Source organism: Phalacrocorax carbo, chromosome 1 (assembly GCF_963921805.1).
Source record: "Phalacrocorax carbo chromosome 1, bPhaCar2.1, whole genome shotgun sequence".
NCBI classification, from domain to species: domain Eukaryota; kingdom Metazoa; phylum Chordata; class Aves; order Suliformes; family Phalacrocoracidae; genus Phalacrocorax; species Phalacrocorax carbo.
The window spans coordinates 113,431,488-113,453,808 of NC_087513.1; the positions used below are offsets into that span (position 1 = coordinate 113,431,488).

Genomic DNA, 22,321 nt, shown 5'->3' on the forward strand with positions numbered 1-22,321 from the left:
GAGTTAGTAGATCATCTGATGTTTTCCACTTAATGAAGCATCTTACTGGTGTTGACAGTTCCCACTGAGTGAAAATGACATAATATAATTTTACCAGCAGGATGGAGTTTAGTTAAGTTATGCTGTAGGAATGCACAAAATGGTAAAAGAAACAGATGGCGAGGAGGCAGGGTTTACCCTCGTGCAAGTGAAGAGGAGCTAGCCTTCTTGTAAATTGGTTCCTTCCCAAACAGCAAAAAGACCAACCAGCTAAATGGACTGACAGCCTTTCTACACAGCCTTCCTTCTCTCCCTGAGGCGAGAGAAGGTGTGACTACATCAGTAAACTGTGGAAACAGCATGAAAGCAACCTGCAGACTTTGAACCTTCATATATTTTGGAATGTCTTCTGCAAGAGGCTCTTGACACAGCTCAGTCTGTTTAGATCCTGAAGCAAGAAATGAAGAGTCAACAGCAGTCATCAGTCCCTGGATCCCAGTTCACCTGCACTGTTTGCATTTCTGATAGTGGACCCTTGCACTGCACAAGCTTCCCTACCCCAACAACTACCAAAGGCCAACACCCGTTACAGCCCAGCAGGAAATAATACCCTCAATGGGTGCAAAAAGCATTCCTACACCTTGCAGGAATGGGATGTATGTTGCTAATATAAGGTGGGAATACTCCAAAGCAGTTATGACGAGTCACCTAAAACTTGCATCTGCTCTAAATATCAGGACACAGAGAGCTCTGCAGGTAAGTCAGAAGCACATCAGAGCTATGTTGGATGTGTGGTGAAGCACACTGCACTGCAGCTATTTTATTCCCAGGAGCACTGGGAAGCAAAACAGAAGTTTGGATATTTCTGAATTTCTCAAAATATGTTGCCAGACTATCTGTAGAGGTTCTCTGAGTGAACAGCATACAAAAACTACTCTAATCTCATTTATTTTCCAGTGGTATCTCAAGCATAGGAATAAAGAAAACAAAAAGTGTCCCTAACATACAGCAAGTAAAACCCAGCTTTTGCTAGAACACAAATCGTGGTGGCTCTTGTGGAAAAAAACCCAGCAACCTTGTTTATGGACATACACAGATCTCTAGTGCCTGAGCTGAACAGCATGTCAAAGTACAGCTCTTGCACTGAATCTGACCACAGGACACATGCAAAGTGACACAGCACGCTAAAAAATTGCTGCAGGCATTGTAATTTGTTTTCTTAGAAAAGCTCAGCTCTGATGAAGCATGTGTTTTTCAGTGAGGTCATGCCTTTCACCTAATTTTCAGTGGGGATGACTGGGGTACAAAAGAAGGTCAAGTGATTTGCCCAAGGTTACCCAGCGAGTCACTGGCTCTCACGGGATCAGGATTCAGGAAGCCCCTGGCTCAACATTCCTTGGTCTAATCACCAGCCCATACTGTCTGCACAAGCCTCTCGCTCTCTCCTTTGCTAAACAGAGATTTCATGCAGTAACTCCTTTAAAATAAAACCAATTCTTTCTGCATGCACTGCTTTTCTAACTTGTGTGAGTACTTGACTCCTCGTTAAGTACTGCATACTGATGCCGCTCAGATATTCTTGAAGTTATGGGAATTTTTAATAAAAAATGATGGACCTAATCAATAACAATTAATAAAGTGGGTTTTTTTTATAAAACAGAAGTGTTTTGAATTACACAAACTTACAAAAAACATGCATAGAATATAAAACTGGCTATTCCTCTTTCTTCATACTTGAACTTTCCTTCCAATTTTCTTTTCTTTGACTGCTATCCATCACTTATGAAAGATAAAAGAAAAAAAAAATCACTCTCTCTTTTAAATCTCCAGCCCAGAGGCAGTTTTTAATATTTCTGGCTTAAAAGAGTTCTTCAGACTGAATGAAACAATAGTCTGAAGTGCAGCTTCTTTTCAGGAGCAGACATAAAAAAAAAAAGCCACAATCAGATATTCATACACCAGTCCTGCAGACTTTACACAAAACAAACTTCTGCTGAAATGGCTTGTTACAACAGACTTCTGCGGGAGATCACAGATACATCACCCCAGTCAGTTTGCAGGCAAGATTCTGTCCAGGCAATGCGGACTAGGCAATCAGAAACCACTATGCCCACACAGACTCAAATAATCATTAAAAAGATGTGGTCTTGGAGGTCCATGCTACATCTGCTATGCTAATTAATGGAGCATGTAGAAGATAAATATTAATTTTAATGAAAAAGTGGGAGATGGTGACATCCATTTCACATCTGTCCAACTCAGAGTAACTCACAAAGAATATAATTCATGGTAGCTCATGGCAAACGGATGAACTCTGGGAGAGTAGATACTGCAAGAACGTAAAAATTGCATTGCCTCCTGCCTGTTTATTGGGTAATTCTGCCTTCCTCTCTGTCCCAGAAGTACTCTCCACACAAAACCTACATGATAACATCACTAGTATTTACCTGCCAAGGAAGAAAGTAATCCCTACTTTCCCCTGCAGTCTGTAACGCTGGGGGTTCAGGCACACACAGGTAAAGTGGACTTATTTTAGAATCATAGAATCATTTATGTTGGAAAAGACCCTTAAGATCATTGAGTCCAACCATAAACCGAACACTGCCAGTCCACCACTAAACCATGTCCCTAAAATAATTTTTGATAATGATTGTTCTGAAACATTAGGCAAAACAGTTTCATTCTCAATTCCCTTATGGTTGCAGAGATACTGGTATTTCCCTGTATATATTTGGCTTTAAGTTATGATGTTTCAGGATCCGTAGCAGCTGTTCAAAGCATAGCGCTTGTTTAATTCTTCATGAGGTTACATGTACACAGAGATCAGCACAACTCCAGAAAACTCCAAAAACTGGGGCAATGTTAGTGCTGTGTCTGAGTCGCTTCCTCAATTCTCTGGTTGAGAACCTGGCCCTCCACCTCCTCACTGCCCTGTAAGAATCGCTTCACAGATGTTAAGAAGGCAAAGAGCCCCAGTCTACTCAGACTTAAAAGTACGTGGTAGATAAAGAAATGCTCAAACATATTCAGAACCTGTGGATTCAATTTTTCTACATCATATCCATTTCACCCTTCCATCATCTCTCCACCTTGCCATACAAACTATCTCAAAAAAAGGTTTGTTTTAAGCACCATCTGTGCTGCAGGTGGAACAATTATATATTACATATAACACTGTAAGTTAATCAAAATATTGTTGGGCAAGCCAAGAATTTTTACCCAAAATTTTAACCAGCAGCCTTTTGTACAGCTGATGTTGGTGTTTTGAAGCATCAGTTATATTTCCTGCCATGCTTTTCACCTCTTGTGAAGGCTTAGCTTTGACTGCCCATCTTCTCTCCTAATGAAAGAGGATATGTTCATGAGGGCTTAATTCAAGAGCTTTTGCAAGCAGAAGTTTAGACAGAACTTTGAAAAAGGTTCAATGAGAAGGAATCAAGCAATTTTCCTGATGTCTGTCATCAGAGAAGACTTGGATGAGGGTAGTCTCTCTTTTTTGTTGTTTTAAGAAAGCAAATCTGCCTAGTTATGATTACCTGGATATTTGCCTAAACTTTGTCTGTCATGAAGGAAACATAATATGAAACTTAGACAACCTGCACCATTTTTTCATGTGCCCATGAGATTCTGTACCTTTGGCAATGTATCCCCCTTGAAATGAAAGCCTACAAAAGATCTGTACCTGTCAAATCTGAAGCTTGTCTTTATCTGCTTTATCTTGACAGCCTTGAAATTACAGGGCTACATGTTCAGCAGTGGAAAAGAAAAGATGCCTGTATATAGCTACTTTTCAGTGTATACAAAATAAGCACATGTAGAAAAATATGGAATGACTATTTTTTTACTATTCTATGGACATCAAAAGCAAGACTACCATTTGAATATCATACATGTTCTTGGTTTCAGTTTTTTTCTGAAGAAGTGACAGAATCGTACAATTTGCTATAACGGTTACATAGGTCAGACATGGTAGACATGGCCATCTTTGTACAGAGGCCTACAACTAAAATACAGGCGCAGGCTCTGAATAAATACTTTCAATCCACTCAGAATTCAGTAAAATGGTATTTTGGTGTATTTCAGTGAACGACCTGAGTAGGGACCCCAGGAACGATACCTCACTTCCAAAATGGCTTCTGTACGTAAAATTATGCTCTCTAATAAAGCACTACACTTTGATGACAGCACTCACAATATTTTGGTCCTCAGTGGTGGCAGATGCCACAGAATAATGGCATGCTGAAAAAGATTTGGTATTGAACACGCTATTTTCTAGTTTTAGTTTCTGTACAGTTCCTTGATTTTAGGTGTTACACAGCATAGCTGTGGAGGAGGCTGTGGTAACTTCCCACAACCATAGAAAATGAGGCTGAGACCTTGAAAAGCCATCTTGTGCATCCCTCTGCCCTAGAGTAGGATCAGTATCTCCCAAGCCACAGCTGTTCTACCCAACTAGCTCCTATGGGCCTCCAGTAAGGGAGATTTCACAGCCTCCCCAAGCAATTCATTCCTGCCCTTAACTGTCCTTCTGGTTAGATGATTTTGGCTTATGCTTAAAGTAAATTTCCCTTGCTGCAGTTTAAGGCCATTACCCCCTGTGCTGTCCCAGGAGGACATGGAGAATGATTTATTGTGTAAATTTTGACAACATTTTTAATATATTCGAAGACTGCTTTTATGCCCCCCTTTGGCCTTCCCTTCTCTAAAGTCACATGTAAAAGATAAAAGAAAACTAATGAACAGAAGTTTAATTAGTTCCATGTAGCAATTTTAAAGCTATATTCTAAAAATAAAATCCTTGGAAAGAACATCAGTAAAGCATATTACTCAGGAGGATAGAAGGAGTAATAGCATGCCAGTGTGGTTGCATAACAGAGAAATAGGAACTTTGCAAAAGGTCAAATGAACATTACCACTGAGCAAGAAGCCAGCGCTTTCTCTGTACCTCCTCTTAAAAAAAAAAAGAAAAAAAAGAAAAAAGTTCTTCAAGATTGATGGGAAGAATAAAGAGGCGTATAATTTAAGTTATTAGACCCATGTAACTCTCACCGAACTTAACTGGAGCTTTGCCTGCTTAAAGACTGCAGGAAGAATGATTTTGTATTTAAGGACTAGATTCAAACTCAAGAGACAAGTTTAATCTTTGGTTTTCCTTGAGGCTTCGTGATTTTGGAAAATTACTTATTGATAAAATGAGCAGTAGCTCCACTTTATTTCCTCTTAACTCTTCTTATTTTGTTTTTGTAGATGTTTTGTAGACAAACCGCTTAGGATGGTTGGCTGTCTGTACCCAAGCACGTGGCACTCCGGCATAGGAAAAGCCAAAGTCAGCAGGAACTTCTGACAGCGACTGCATCACAAAATGCAACACCTGGCTACTAAACAAGGAATTGCCATGTATTGGGTATATCCCATCGCAAGAGATATTAAAGGTAACTCCAAATTGATTTACTCTGTGTGTTGGTGATGGTGGATCTTATCTGCATGGGATGCACAGGCTGGCTTGTAATTCAACACTGTAAAAGCGACAAATGTCCAACCTGAAAGTTCAGAGTATTAGAGTGAAAATCTAGGTTTGTTTTTTTTCCTGATCATTATTTTCATAAGGGATATATGGCAAAGCAATATGCAAGTGCTGACCTATGAAAAACATCAAATAAATGTTGAGATTATGAGCAATCATAAGTTGTTTAATGCTTTTCTCCAGATGTCTCTGTGAAGCAGGAATGTGCATGAAGTAAGGAAGCACCATTTTTTTTACAGACAATAGGCTGATGATAATGAAGAGTTGGACAATGTCTACATACTGTGTCTAAGCTAGCTCAGATATCCCTGCAAAGATATGGAGGCATAGCTGAAAGAGTTGTTTAAAGTCAAATAAGACATCCATATGCCACAACATGGAACTGAACTGATGCTTTCAGGCAAGAATCCAGAAGACTGTTTTTGTGACAGCAAAGCTACTGCTGTCCAAACTGATAGCAGCATGTCCCCTGCTAGAAAATAACTGTATATGGATTTACCATTAGTGGCTGGATGTCTTGACAGGCTGTGATTTAAAAATAACATTTAAGCTATTAGCACTGCTTCCCTCTATTCTGAGAAGAAAGTGAATTATCACGTCCAAAGTTACAAGGTTTCCTCCTGTTTTTTGTTGTATTATCCTCATTTTCTGCATTTGACATTGAAGACAAATTATTCCTGATTTTCCTACACACAAGCAGGATAAGATTCAGGTCCTACCTCATCGATCTTTATATATGGATCTCCATATCTTTTTGTCAGCTAATCAGTTGTACTAAGAATTTGGCTGCATCTATTTCTTTCTGTGCTCTTGTTTACAGCTCTTTGGAGAGTTTGTCTGTAATTGCTGCTCATTCATACTCTCCCCCTCAAAAACCTCTGGTCAAAATCCACCTATTTTATCTAAAAGAAACAGAATAAACATCTAACACATAAGGTAGTAGAAACCCTGGTAAAAGAAGCTGCAGGCTTTATTCTGTAGCAGGCTGCTTTTTGGTATCCTATGCACATATCCAACCTGAGCCCCTGGGCTGCGCGCCGTCCTGTTTGGTTGAGCTGCAGTTCCATTTACTTTGGTTGCCTTCCAGAGAAATAATCTGATCCTCAAAAATGCTCTTGAATCCTTCAGAGAGGAAACAGGAGCATTCAGATCCCCTTGGAAGTCGAAGCGAGGACACAGAGCCATTCTCCAGATCAAGTCCATGTTAATGATGCTGCATCTGCTACACATGCACACGCAGCAGGGTTATTTAAAAAACTGCAGATGGTGACTTTGATTCCCTGAGCAGCTCACCTTGCTCTTGCTACTGACAGAAAGGAGCATCTTAGGCTCAGAGCCCTTAGCATCCCCTCTGTCTTGCAGGGAATCTCCTATGTTGCCAGGTGAATTCCACTGAATAACTAAGCCGCTGTAAAATTAAAGCTACACCCTACCCACAGGACAGGGAGAACTTCAAGACTTCTGAATTGTAGGAAGAAATCTGGTCTCCAAATAAAATAAAGCAAGGTTTTCCCCAAGTGCTTAACTAAAGGGTATCCATGCCACACTTTTATTTTTCATCCTTTTTTGACCTTTAATTTAATATAAGTACTCAAGCAATTTTAGCTGTGTTTTCTTCTCAACTTCTCCCACCTCAGGCCACACACACAAAGATCATCTTGTGACTTGACACCCCTCCTTTCTTAAAATCTTATGGTGAGGAGAAGAAAAGGGATGTTATTTTAAAAAACCTCAAACTAGAGTTTTTTTTTCTATTAGGGTACTTATTTGTTTCAATTCATGCCTTTTTTTACATTGAAAATTATAGCTTTTACAGATTTCTGTAAATGTCTAGGTATGAAAATGGCTCTTTTTCAAAAATGTGCTTCTAGATCACTAAAATAATTCACTTTCGTTTACATTTTCTTTGTGTGGAATTCAAGGTAATAATATGTAAATTTACTGCTCATGCCTATCTCTATCAACCTATGTTCTTTCATTTTTCATCTATCTAAACATCTATTTATTGCTGATAAAATGGTGTCAGAGACCTTACTTGCCTCTACACACGCCAGATATATCAACACTGGCATCACAACCTTGCCAATGCCCACTAACCTTCAACAGTAAGTGTCACGTCTGGATGCAAGAAGATACAGGCAGTCCTTCTAGCACGCTGGCCTTTGAGTGACAGGCTGTTTGCCCATCCACCTGCCTGTCACAGTTCGAGACCAGGTTCGTCATTAGCTTCACAGCATCCAGGTTTGATGCCACTAAACTCATCTGATGTGAAGGTGTATTTGATGTGTTGCTGTACTTATCTCCAAGTGCTCTGAATTAGTGATTTCAGAGTGGTTTTTCCTTTATAATTATATTCTTGTTTATTAAAATAAAATTTCTGTTTTGGGGGCCCATTCTGCCACAACATTTTACATTTTCATGCAACACATGATCCCTCTCCAGCCACTACTGTTTTCATTTCTTTGTAGCACCGTAAGAGCAGTAGGGTTAGGTTCACTAATCGTTGAAGGGTCAGGTCACTGACACACCAGCTGCTTTTTCACACTTGGTGACCTCCGGTTGCTGAGCCAGATGCATATATAAGGCATACAACTCCTGGGCTCTACCTGCTAGCTACTTGAAAATTGAACTACTGCAATGATACTCCCCCAAAGCAAACTTTACTTTGGTTTGGCATGAGGTACAAGGCAATTCAGAAATTGGCTCTCTCTGAAAGTTCTCCTTCCCTTGTTATTTCCTTCCAAGAATGTTAAAACAAACCCCAGCTCTCCACTTTTAAATTGCTGTTCACTCACCAAAGCGAATAGTCCTCATACCGAATTTATTTCCAGTGAACACAGCTCACAAAATATTAGTAAATTAAAAATAATCAAGATTGCAGCAGTCTCTGAAGGAATATACCATGACAGATGTAATGTTGCAGAATATGAACTTTCTTCCATCACTAATTCTATCTTAAATCCTTCTGAAGGGTACATGTAAGGCTCCTACATTAAATTTCTGTCCACTAAGGTGGAAACTGACACAAAGTTAAACAGATTTTTTGAGCAAACCTTTATCACCTAAATACTACTTCGCTTATATGAGGGTTCACATTAGTACCACATTTTACCATAAAGGTGGAATTTCCATACACTTAGCAAAAGATTAGAACTCTGTTTTTTTCCACAAACGCCTTCCTCTGCAGGTAATACATGAAAAAGTAGAGCATGCAAGTAGTACAAAAAGGTGAGTTATTCTCCACTGTGTATGTACTAAATGCATGTGAATTACAATAGATGGGCCAAATGCTTTCTCAGGAGGGACACATATTGACATTTTTGGACAGTAGCAGCAGCCTTTGAATTTTCACTTCAACTACCGCTTAGAAACGACACTGTCAGAAAGGAAACACCTACTGTGCGCCTTCACTTGCCTTCTGATCCCTTATTAGTTAACCCTGAAGTGCATATGTATACAGCCTTAATCCCCAAGAGAGTATCTGGACCAGGGGAAATCTGGAATTAATTGCGAAGTATTTTGGTTACTAATGCAGCTGTTACAAGTGTTTGATTTGGCAAGCGAACAGAAAAGGCACTGCATACCAATTTCGTGAGCCACTGTAAAAGCTGCATGGAGGCCGTCATCTTCAATCACTGCACAGCTGCGCTCAGGAGAGCATATGGTCCCAACGTCTGCCATTCCCAGAGTATCACATGAGTGATGCCCACATAAATCCTGCCCAGGAAGGAAAAAAAAAAATCATTAAATTTCTACACCCATAGGTAACAACAGGTTAAAGTCACCAGCCCTTTGCAAACAGCAGAACCTGGATAAAAACATCAATATAAGCTTCCATCTAAAACTGTCAATGCAGTTTAAAAGCATGATGACTAAATCCTACCCCTGGTAAAGTCGGTGGGAGTATTTTCATTGACTTTAACAGGATCTGGATAAGTTCTGTAATTAAATATTGTTAGTTAAATTTGTATTTCTGCAATACATACAGAGGCTCAAACTTGCATTGACTTAGGTACTCAAAATACATGTGTAGAAGCATTTCTTCACTGACAGTAAAAATAAAATAGTCTCTTGATTTACAGAAGGTGAACCAAGGCACAGAGAGAAAGCTTCAGAACCCGATCGATCCTTGAACCAGAGATCACCTTTCTTTTCCAAAGGCATATCTTATTCTTGCTCTTAAAGGAATTAGATTGTTATATATTAAACTTCATGTCACATCTGTGAAGTAATACAATGATTAATAACGTATTACCCAATATACCAAGTATTTAAGCAATTCTCAGAGGTTGCTTAAATGGTCAGTGATATGACAGAGTGTAAAATCCCTTGATTCCTAATCTTACTAGTGCAACAACTTGATCACGTTTCCTACGTGTAGATATGGGGTGTCTCCAAAAACCACACAGGAAGCATTACATTTTTCCTTTCCATTCCAGGATGATAATGATAATGTAAATTATAATGATGAAGGCAGCTTTGGTCAGACATAGTGTTTTAATCATCAGCAGTAGCTTTTCAGTGCTTCTGCTGAAGCAGAGGGAAGAATACTAGTCTGAATGTACAAAAATCTGCTTTTTTGGCTGAGAAAGAAAAGTTGGTAGCACGCCATCTGTAACACTTCAACATTTCATTGTTGTTGACGGAAATTGTCATTTTCAAGGCATAACTATTATCAAAATGATCAGAAAGTACCTTTTTTCCCTTAATTTTTAAGACTCTCTTCTCCCCTTCAAATCTCCTTTTACAGTGACTTTCTTTTATGAAGCCTCTCATAATTAATCCATCTGAATAACAGATATCCTGTATGAGGCTTCAGGTCACCAATTATGACAGTTTCAAATTTAGGCAAATTTAAAAATGCGCAGCATTCAAATCGCACTGAAGTCAAAGAAAAACACACTGACTTCACAGATACCGTGACAGAGCATCTCTTTACAAAAAAAAAAAAATAAATGTTTTTTTCCCAAGATGAAACAAAGAAATCTTCAAGCTTAAATTACATAGCAATATTACATACATGGAGCAAGAGTTTCGGGATCAGTTCTGGCTTCCAGGTGTCTGGGAACTCTTTTTGGTAAGTGCACTCTTGGTGCTACTTTAATGTCAAAATTTAAAGGCCGCAGTACCAATGAACAAAACAGTCCCACAAGAAGAGAAGGAAAAAAGTTCAAAAGTATGTCAATTCCCAAATTTTCACAGGTATAATCCACGGCTTAAGAAAAACTTCCATTCTGTAGCAAAGTTGATAATATACAGACAATTTTCTCTCTAACCCCACTGGCTCCCATCCTTGACATCCAATTAGCTCCTGACTTTGCTTCTGGCACTGCATGGGTTATGGGAAGGTACAGAATAAGGATGCCCATTTTCAAGTACTTTAAAAGAAATGCTATTTTTTTCTGATTTTATTTAGGCAAATAAACTTCATATAATTTTCAGCATCTCCGGGCCAATGTTGGAAGAGGCCCTAAGTGAGGTCATGTTATTAGAGCATCAAACATCTAGCGCATATTCAACATGGAAGTTACAATCCTTAAAATCCTATTGCTTTTGCTTGGGCTCATATCAATTTAGCCCTTTACGTATCACTTCTGAATCTGGCCCTTTCAGTCTAAGGGTACATTTTACATAGAGTAAACTCTACATAAATGTAGCTGTAAGTGGTTTACCTACAGCAGCACGAGTAACAAAACTCAGAAAAAAATGCATGTGCATAGTACCAATAAAAATACCTTTTCATGGTGATATAATTGTTCTAAATAAATGAGTGTAAGATGTAGAGGAAGTAAGATACTAATGCAATTTGAACTGAATCCACACAAGCAGTTGAACTAAAATACCTACACAAATACCAAAAAGTAAAAAAAAAAAAAATCATACAGAAAGCAGCTTACTGGAGGAGGTCTTAATAACTCTCAGATTGACAGTGCCAATAACAGTATAAAATGCATTAATTCAGGCCTTGTCTCTGCATGCAGATTCTGTGTCATTTGGTCTTTTCTTGTATTTGGGTCCCATTATTATGTAGATACTTACATCAGTACTGCTCCCAGGGTGGGCACAGTTATATCAGCACACAGATCTCTTACGCCAGTGCATGATTTATTCCCATGTGCATACAAGAAGCAGCTATGCCAGTGATATGGCTATGAAGCTATACTAGCAGACGCAAACAGGCCTCACAGTGATTCTTCAGATTTGAGGACACAAGTATAAGTAAAAGAATGCCATCTTTCCAAGCAGGCAATCTCATAAAATTCCTCAGAGTTACTTCTGATGGGATGTGTCAAGTATGGAAAATTATGACAAGGATGTTTACCGTAATCAGCCCTTCTGACTCTTGTCTGGTTAGTAATCCCACCTTCAAAATTTCAAAAGCTATGCACAGCATTGTATTACACCACCTTCATTAGACATCCAAAAAATAGCTATGTACATATGCAAGCACTAACAGACATAGCAGTGTTGGTTTACTTTTCGTATGTTACGTATTACTGACATGGCACCACACTGCATGACTGGGTCTTCCTCAGAAATCCAGTCAGTCACTTCATCAAACCACTGTTCCCCCATTCCTGTCACTTCCCGGAGCATGACACATATCCACTCATGTCAGCATCCCACTAGTAGCTTTCAAGGCACTACTCATTTGCATAACAGTTGGCTAGACAAAACAAAGCAGGCTTTATGCTTTCTTTATGAAATAATTTAACTTCAGGTGGGGTAAAATGAATTTCTTGAAGGGCTGCATTAGTTAAAGGTTGCTCCTAGGAAATCCCACAGCAGAAAGTAAGTGATTCTGCAAATTGCTTACCTGTAAAATTACCTAGCTCCTCCATCACCCCACAGACAGCTGGAAAACAGCTGTCTTCAGATGGTGTGGGACCAACGATCCCAGTAAAGGGGAAGAGGGGAGAGCAACGGCACTGTGGTCAGAAAGCAGTGGACAGTGATACAGTAAAGCCCCACTCCCTTCAGCCAGCTCCGTGACCACATCCACGCTGCCTCCCCAGCAGCCTGAGCAAGGCGGTGTGGGGAGCCCTGCAGCCACCTACCAAATCCCAGCTGGGCAGCGGTGGGGGCGGCTTGTAAAGGATCTTGGAAACAGACAGGAAATATTTTTCTGGCGTTAGCTTCTTTGTATGAAGCCATTACTGGGCAGGGATGTCTGTGGGTTGCCCATCTGCTGCTAGAGCAGGGCATGTGTTGGCTACGCTTTCAACAGAGGGCACGTGCTGAGCCTTCCGGTTTCTGTTGCAGACTTCAGTCCTCAGTGACTGCATGAGGATGCTTTTTTCAAGCTAATGATGACACTGTCAATAATCACTTAGGCAGATTACTGAAAAGTCAGCTCCATTATGTTCTCAACTCATCGTCTCATTTATTCTTTATTTCTCTTGCCTCGGCATGATTTGAACTTTAATATCTTTCTATTCATAGCATCATATTGTATATACTGTATACATAATTGAAGCCTATCAAGTGGCATCTCTGAGACAAATACTCTGAAAAGCTTGCCATCAGGTCAACCCACCCTTCCCTAGCTACATGGCCCTTCCCAGCAGCGTGATTTTGAGTGACGTTATTGAAAATCACGCCTGTTTACACTTCCACTGATTTAAATCTTTATGGCAACATTTCTTTTGACTTAAACTGCGCATAGCTGTACTGGACACGGATTATTTGTTACCAGCATCAATACCCATATTTTTAGCTTTCCTAGACAGTCTTGGAAAGCAGTCTCAGACTTTCATGAAGTAAAGTTTCTGCGAGTACATTAAAAGTTCTTATTTCCCTTAAAAATCCTTTTTTGTTGTTGTTGTTGTTAAAAACAGGTCCTGATATAATGATGCAATCTAAAAAAGTCTGTGTGGGTCTCCTCAACTTTTCATACTCCAGCTAAAGCACTAAGAAAGCAAGGACTCACGTGATACTTAAAATCAATTTTCCATGATTATTTTGCTCTGGTGTGTGGCTTTTATTTAAAAAGTTAATAGCTTGCTCAGACATGTATACTGATGTAATTGCCTCCAAATAGTGGTAGAAGCTTCAAATAATAAGTTTCTAGATAGTTCTAATGGAGTAATACAGAGTCTGGCCCTTGATCTGCATTACAGCAATTTAAAAACAGAAGAATGACTAGGAAATGTATTTGCTACACAGGAGGCAATAGATGTTAGGACTTAAGCTTTGGCAAAGGAATGACTTAGGAAAACCGAGCTGTACATTGTAAGACTAGTAGTTAATTAGACATCTTATTAAGGGCCAAGTTTTCTTGACATTCATAAGTACATCAAGAGCAGCTGGCTGTTTGCCATGTATTTGTGGCAGTGTTGTGAACGAAGATAACTGTCGTGGCACCCTGCTGGAGCAGTTAATTTATTTTACCTGAAATTCTTTGATTTCTGCAGTAGGCTTAAAAACAAGAATAAACTGTTTAGTGAAACCTGATACTAGGCCAGAACCCATGGACCGGATCCAAAACAGGATTTAAGCACCAACACGGACAGTTTGGTGGAATGTTAAGGGCAGAAGAACAAACTTGGCTTACATGTCCTCTGGTCTTTGAGTTATCTTCCTTCACAAGGCTTGCAGTTTGTGACCTTATGGGCCCCAAAGTGCCCCACAGCTTTATAGTCCTGTGCAGCTTAGCACCTAGCTTATACTAAAGCTTGACTGGGTTTGAGATGCTTAAAGTTTCTCCGCCTTTGCCCCTGAGGGAAGCTAAGTCTACAGACATTCTCAGATCAGATGCACAGAAAACCAGCAGGATTAGGCTTTCTATCAGGCACAGCAGCACATCACCTTTTTTTAAAGCACAGCCAAAGGCTTTTACAGCCCTGTGTGTCTGTTCGCTTACTTTTCTGGCTTCTTTGCAATGGCTCATCCGTTAAAGCCTTTGCTCAATAAGAAGGTGATCCAGCTTCAAATCCCTTTCAGGGATGAGGACGCTTAGAAGCATGTTTCTTAGGAGAGGGTCCTATGGTCTACACCAGGCTATGGTCTACAATGAAGGTCTGCACATGTCTGTGAGTTCAGGGAGTTGTGGCTCCTCCAGTTGCAGCCCATGTGCCAAAGGGTTCCCTAGCCCCGGCTGCAGTTAGTGCTTATGGTGCTTGGTGAAGGGACCTAATTTTTGGTCCCTATTCCTCAGCCTGCTTCTGTATTTTACACTGAACAGTCCTTGGGTAAATTACAGAAACAGTCTTCTCTCTGTGCTTTGGGAACCCAGACTGCCTTGCCCAAAGCAGTGCGCTCCAGTCAGCAGCTTTGGGTCATGATTTCTCTCCTTCTCACCGTATGAATCTTGAATTACTTGCTAAACAGTGACATAGCTTTGGTCAGAGGGGTGGAAAGTTTCCTTAACACCTGGAACAGCTTACAACCTTACTGGTTAAGGACCTCTCCTGGGAGGTGGGCGATACAGACCTAAAATCCCTCAAGCAGAGGAAGGAATTAAATATGACTTTCTGACTTCCTGCAGCAGCATTCCCACCGCAGCCCTGTAAGGGGAGGGTGGGGTCAAGAGGTATTTGGGACCCACGCGTCCACCCTGCCACGTGCCCCTCTGCAAAGTGGGTGAAAGTTTATTAATGTCACAGCAATGCAGAACAGCACATCTAAAGGAAAGAAAGGTTCACCCTGACAGAAAGGATTACAGGTATCACCCAAAGACTGTATGGTGTCTGGTAGACAAAAGGAGCACAAGACTGAAGTCGACAGACTGCAAAAGGTGTACTGGAAATAAGGACTAACTGGTAAAAAAAATAATTATGACATGGTCTATTTTACCCCTCAACCAATACTATGACACTTAAAAGAGAGGCTTTACAAGCCAAAATGGTGGACAGCTGCCCTGGAGGAAGCCTGCTGTGAAAAAGTCCTCTTCCTGAGACACTTAGGTCTTGGTCATGGGATTGTCCAGGTCAGGGCACCAGGGAGAGGGCCTGGCCATCACTGTGAAGCGAGGAAGGACTCCTGTCAGACTCACTGGGATACAGCTTTGTCCTCCCACGGCCATATTTTGAGAGGACAGAGCAAAGTCCGGTTACCTTTTGAGGAAAACAGGAGTGGTGATACCTGCCATACCTACCAAAACAAACATCACGTCTTTTATTCCGGTAGTTTAACTTAAAAATTGAGGTCGTTTTCCTTTCAAGTTAATATGATAAATACAGGCCTGAGTTTTGGGCATCTGAATCTCAAACATACAGAGCTGTCTTTCTGAACTCTAAGTAAGGTGACATTCAAGAAAACCCAATGTATGGGTGATGTCCTGTTGGGCCAAGTTTAGCACATGCGTACTACACTTGCTGGTTTCAGAACTACCACCTCACCAGACTGGATATTTAGGCATGGTCTTATTCTCCCGTTGTATGGCATGGGGACCCTTGGCACTTGTCATCCAAGGACACTCTGCAACCAAGTATTAGAAGTAGAGCCTAAACCAGATTAAGCTTTTATGCTCTGATTTTACATATTACACACCTTTGTTTTCCTAGAGCACATAAAGAAAATGCAGCAGCATTATGCAAACCGCAGATTATTTAAAAATACTGACAAAACGCACATAAGGCATTTGGACTCTGCATGGGGAGGGGAGGGGCAAACTAGGTTTCAGTTATGAAACTAGTGACTGGTGAACAAGGTAAAATATGCAATTTAACTTGCGTAACCCACAGCTCCTCTGTGGGGAAACTCCACACCATCTCTGTGGACTGGTGTGAGTCATGCTACTTCTCCCACACAAATGATGTCCCACTTTATTTTCCCCAGGGACATTATCTAAATGTATTAGATTTGCAACAAAATTGGTGAAAACACTACAAAACTGATAGGCACATCACATGATAATTTCTTCAGAGTAATAATAATAATAAACATTAGTGAAATATATTCTACTGACCATTGGTAGATTTTGCTCTTTTACTAATATGGGATAATAATTGTGGGAAGATGGTAATATAGAAAAGGAAAAAAAAAAAGAAAAAAGAACTAGAGCCAAAGAAAGCATGTGCTCCATGCAATGAAATTATCATCTATAGAGCTGCAATAATTCAAAGCTTGCTGTTAAATTTCAACAGCACTATCAGATTGACAGTTCAACTAAATGACACACACAAGACCCACATAATTACTGTGTAGAAAAAGGCAGGACAGTGGCCTTTGGCTCTAGCACGAACTTTTTGTTAGAGCCAGGCATGATGGTACTACCACGGGTGACACTAACAAGCACTTAGGGAAGTATTTTTTCTTGCTCTTGTTGCCCGTATCTACTGTGAGAAATATCTATTTTAATTTTCACATGATTCAGAATTGGGGGGAAAGGAAAGGAAAAGAACTGGATTTTGTCCAAATGCATTCAATAGTGCACTTGAAATCTAACCAAGGGTCACTAATGAAATAGACTGGATGAATTCTAGGGGATAATTGCAGAGTAGGCTAGACCTCGGGAAAGAACAGTCTGAGTTCAAGTGCAGTTTGCAAGTCATGTCTAATATATTTTTCTACTGTGACAAATAATCTGGCAAGTATTTTGTTGCACCCACAAAAACCTGAAGACTGAAGACGACCTGTTTCCAGCTGACGAGAACTGTTCACAATAAAAAAGCCTGAAACGGACCAAACTCTAAATTTGCTGTTGACTTCACTGCCATTGAGAACAAAGCAAACTGATCTCCAGGGGAAGAGAGCTTTACAAGCTCCTCCTCCTTCCCACCACACAGCCCCATCTCTACCGCCCCAGGGGACGGAGGACTCACCTGGCCACCAGATGACCAAATCCTCGCATCACCGTTTTCCACAGAGGATGCTCTGAGGATGCATGCCGCCCAAAAATATACAGCTGCTGTCAAGGACTCAACCACAAAGCAGCCTGGGACCCATGTATTCTCTAAGGCTGTTAAGGCCAAACCGCCTTAATGAGAGCTTTCATGGGATTTATTACAAAATTATTGCCTTTGCTACCGACAAGTCAGACCTCTGTCAGGCTTGATACTGGCCATCGTGGGTCAAAATGAGAGACTGAGACCACTGAGAAAATATACTTCTCCTTATCAGATTTTGGGGATTTAAATATCACTGTGGAACCCAGCTACGTTTCTGCACTATTCAGTGATAGATAATTTCTGTGCCCATTGAGGGTTTTTACAATCTCTTACAGAGGTGTTAACAACGGCCAGGAGCACTGCTGTAGTTTTCCTTGCAGTTACGGAGTAAACGGGTTCACTGCAGCTAATGGATAGTTACATGGTTCTCACTGCCACCGATAAGCAATACAGAGCCTTAAAATAGTTTTAACACCAACTGCCTATGAACCGAACAGTCTGTATTTATTCACTACTTATTATGCTCTGCAGCATGATTGCTTTAAAGCCCTTATCAAATTAAACGACCAAACATGAGTCAATGTTTTAATCTGGAATCAGTAAATCTCCGTCTAAAAATCCTTTTGCAGGGAAAGCGCTTCGTAGTATGAATGACGATGATACTAATTTGAACCGCCAGTACCAATTCTATAATAAGGGAGAGCTGCCAGCACACTCTTAGTCTACGAATGGTTATTAATTTATCTTTAAACAAGTAATGACAACTGAAGAGGAGGAAGCGATGGTGCTGAATTCTGACGGGGCTCCTCCTTTATAAGGAACTCGAGTAAAGCTGCTGTCTTTTCGGAAAGCCTGTTTTGGTGGCAAAAATAACACCCAAGTAAATGTCACTCCAGAATGAAGCCAATTATTGTATTAGAGACTTGTATGGCAACAGGCATGCATAATTTAGATTCTCACTACACATAAACAGTTACATACAGCTGAGGACATGCGATCGGTTGACAAACGATCTGCAAATATTATTCTGTTGACGCAGAGACACAAAGTTCAAGGTGGCCTCAGTTAGTAAACAAAGACGGAAAATGTACCTCACACATTTAGCCCATGCCTAAAAAACAAGCCATTTAGAAGAAGACATCTGGATGTTCAGAAATTAGCATGACGGTATTCAGAGCCCATCAAAACATGCAGCCATGGCTCGGCGTCTAGTAGCTAAGCAACACACTTCATACATTCAAAACATAGTTGTAAAAGTTGGATCCTCCTGCCAACTGCTGCCACTCTCATTGAAAAGCTAAACTGGAAAAAATCGCTCTTTAGCTCGAAGTGGGGCTGTTTTCTCTGGGAAACATCTCTACTGCTTTTTCATCCTTTAACCCTTTTCATGTTTACATTCCAAGAGCAGTAAACATTTCAAGTGTAAGCATATAAAAAGTCGTGTGGACTCACATACACTCCCTGTAAAGAACATCATGAACATGTGTAGCAAGAAACTACAGTCTTGTTCTTACCGAGTACTGAAATGTAACGCCAAACAATGTGCGCAGGCACACAGCAATTGTTAAAGCAGATCAAGTTATACTGAATTGCACTGAGGAACTAATCCCATACTTCAACGTGTTAAAATGTAAACCAAGAAAATGGGGAAGCCTGTGCTTTTTTCTTGCAAAGCTTTACATCCCTAACTAACAGCACCAGCAATATTTGCATCTTAAGAGTGGAAGAAAACCACAGGAACCGTGACATTTTGTTTAGTTTAGGTACTACTTACATGCAAAAGAAGTAGCTCTAGGCATGGAAGATGCATTGCTCGGGGGTCTTTGAAAGTGGATTACTGATTGGCAGCACACACTTATTCTGGCAGGAGGGCATCCATGCAAGAAACTACAGATAAGCATCTGTAAAGCAAGTGGCTTTAAAGTCACATCCTATCTCAATCCAAATTAACTTAATAATTGATGTTGAGATTCACAGTCTGCCACCCTAAGAGTTTCTGAATTGTAATAAATCCCAGGGAAATAGATGGGAATACTGGCAAACACTCTTTAGTGAAAAGTGATGGATTCTGGCCCAGGCTTAATTAATAAGCCATTAGACAGGATGTTTATAGAAAAAAACAAGAGCATTCTGACCCAGCCTAGGTAGCCTGTTTTCATTCAGATTATAATGATAAAAAAATGAAAGCTTGCAAATTGGACCCACGGGCTTTAAACTCTAAAAAAGGCTCCTGCTGTACAAGTGATGCCTGACTGACACAGAACCTAATGTTTCAACTATTTACAGCTATAAAAGCAAGCCAGGCGCTTTTTTTCACTCTTCTGGAGCAACTCCTTCCACAAACCATCCAAAGCATCCTTTCTGGCAGGCTCCTGTGACGTAGAAAAGCAGGAGAACTCAAACAAACGGAAAGTCATGCAGTTATTTTTTTGTACTTGGGGAAGGGAAAAAAAAGAAAACACCAAACCCAAACCGCTGAAGGGATATTCTTACAGAAGAACTTCATTGCATAAACTCGGCCACATGTCTTACTAGAGCAATGTCCCTTAACGACCTCTGGCAATGCAATTAGTGAACAACCAGGCAGGGAGCAAGGCACAGCTCTGCATGGGTGAGACTGGCCGGATCCGACCCACAGTTGATCAGGACACTCATATTTCACTTGGGCAACAAGAAGGAGACTGCATTGCCTTACCTCCAGCCCAACTCACTCAACCCCTGCACCTCTGTTTACCTGCGGTTTGCTTTTTACGTCCTACCCTTGAACCACAAACGCTGCCGGCTTCCAGTGCGGCGGAGCTATTCTTGCTGGAAATAGCATCTCAACACACTCAATAAGGAAGTTGCGTGTACTTTTAAGGTGTTCTTCACCATTTTCACTAGCAGGTTTATCTGGGAACTAATTTAGGCTAGGGAGCGCTATCAGCCAGGACCACCACCTCCCTGGAGAGAGAGGGGCTGTGTGTGAAACGTCTCACTGGGAAAGACGGAACAACGTCACCTCTCAAGCAGAGATCAATTTGGCGGCCTCAGCCAAGTCTCCCGATGAGGCAAATTACCACCTCTCCACCCTGGCAGGAGTCCCAGCACCGAACTGGCAGGAAAAACTGTGTACCCCGCAGTGGAGTGGGGATGACCTCGCAGGGGAAGGGGCACACAAGCGCACAGACAATTTGTTTGGTTTTCAACCGCTCTTCCATCCCCAGCAGCTGTGTGCATGGGTGCCGGTCCCTGAGCCGCAGCGCGACCCGAGGGGATGGCCGAAGGTGCGAGCGGGGAGGCGACCGCTGGGCAAAGTGGGGCAGCGTGGCTGGAGGGCTGCCAGGGCGGCCTCGCTACAGCCCAACCACCCCACCACACGTCGCTCGAGGGGCACCAAGCTGCCGTTGGCTGGGGTGACGCCTACCTCGCGGGTGAAGAGGATGGCAGCGTCGTAGTGCTCGTCGTGGTCGTCGTCGAGGCGGTTGTGCTGGTGCTGCCACTTGCAGAAGTTCTTGAGGGTGGTGGCGGCGTTCCTGTTGACCTCCAGCCCCTTCTCCTTCTCCCCCAGGGCCACCACCTTCACCACGGCCAGCCGGACGTGGTTCTCCAGGCTGGCGTGGGCGTAGAGGCGGGAGGCGATGGAGGCCAAGGTGAGCAGGTAGTGCTGCAGCCCCTTCCCGTACTTGCGGACCATGGAGGCGTCGGCCACCAGCAGCAGCTCCACCTGCCGGGCCCGGGAGACGGAGCGACGCCGCCGCCGCCGCCGCCGCCGCCGCCCGTCGTCCCCCCCCGCCGCCGGCGGCGGGTCGCGGGTCTCGCAGCTGGTGCGGGCCGGCACCGTCTCGAAGCTGAAGCGCTCCCTGCGGAAGAGGTGCGGGGCGCGGGCCGGGCCCTCCCCGTAGATCCGCCGGCCGGCCGCCTCCCCGCCGCGCCGCGCCGGCCTGACGGTGTAGCGGGAGCGGCCGACGGCGAAGAAGCCGTCGAGGCCGCCGCAGAGGTTGAAGACGGCCAGGGAGCGCGGGCTGCCGTCCACCGTGCCGCGGTAGTAGCAGCGCGGCGGCCCGCCGGCCCGCGGCGCCCGCGGCCCCACCGCCTCGTCGCGCTCCAGGTCGAGGAGGAAGCGCTGGCCCCCGGCGTAGAGCACGTAGCCCGCCTTGCCGCCCCCCGCGTAGGTCGGGTCGAGGCGCCGCACGACGCCGCTGGCCCCGCGGGGCGGCCCCGGGGGGCGGCGGGGCGGCCCCGGGGGAGGGCCGGGCCGGGGCCGGGGCCGCGGCCGGGGCGGCGGCGGCGGGGCGGCGGCGGCGGAGGAGGAGGAGGCGGCGGGGGGCGGCGGCGCTCCGTCGTCGGCAGGTGCCGGCGGCTGGGCCAGAGCGAGGTGCAGCTGGGCGGCCAGCAGCAGGGAGAGCAGTCTCAGGCAGAGCGGCTTCAGCAGCATGCTTGCCTCGCCGTCAGGAGCGGCCGCAGCGGTGGTGATAATGAGGAGTAGTAATTAATAGTGAGAGTTGGGGAGGGCTGGTGGTGGTGGAAAGAGCCGGTCGGCGGAGTGCAGCAACGTAGTTAAGGGAAGGAGAGAAGGGGGAAGGAGGGGAAAAAAAAAAAGAAAGAAAGAAAAAAAAAGTTCTCCCTCCCAAACTCGAGTCAAGTGTGAGTGGGAGAGAAAAAAATGTCAACAAAAGCCGCTCGCGTGTGAACTTTGTGTTTCTCTGCAGGGAAGAGCCGGCAGCACATGGAAGGAGAGAGAGAGGCAAAAAGTCCCAAATCACTGCTGCTGGGGAGGCAAAGTGGGGGGGAGAGAAAAAGGAGGAGAGGAGGCTCGGACCCGGCAAGTAGAGAAGTTTGAGCACTTCCCACTCCTCTTCCACTTCTCTGCTGTAGTCACCGGATCATCACCATCACCAGCAGCAGCAGCAGCAGCGGGGACAGGGGGCAGGTCTGCTGCGACTCGGCACTTTCTCGGGCTCCGGTGGGCTCCCTTTCCTTCTTTTGCCCCCTTTTGTTTTGAAGA

At 43.0% G+C, this 22,321-nt stretch overlaps 1 protein-coding gene across 1 annotated transcript in view; it reads right to left on the bottom strand.

Annotated features, from left to right (window-relative positions):
* The window catches only part of ADAMTS5 (ADAM metallopeptidase with thrombospondin type 1 motif 5), a 47,699-nt gene extending 25,649 nt beyond the window's left edge, over positions 1 to 22,050 (bottom strand). Inside the window, exons 1-2 of the mRNA XM_064470281.1 lie at positions 20,741 to 22,050; positions 9,088 to 9,220 (exon numbers count right to left, since the gene is read on the bottom strand). Of these exons, the coding sequence (XP_064326351.1) occupies positions 9,088 to 9,220; positions 20,741 to 21,751 (1,144 nt within the window). The 5' untranslated portion in view covers positions 21,752 to 22,050. The remainder of the gene's footprint in view (positions 1 to 9,087; positions 9,221 to 20,740) is intronic.
* Positions 22,051 to 22,321: the final 271 nt, after the last annotated feature.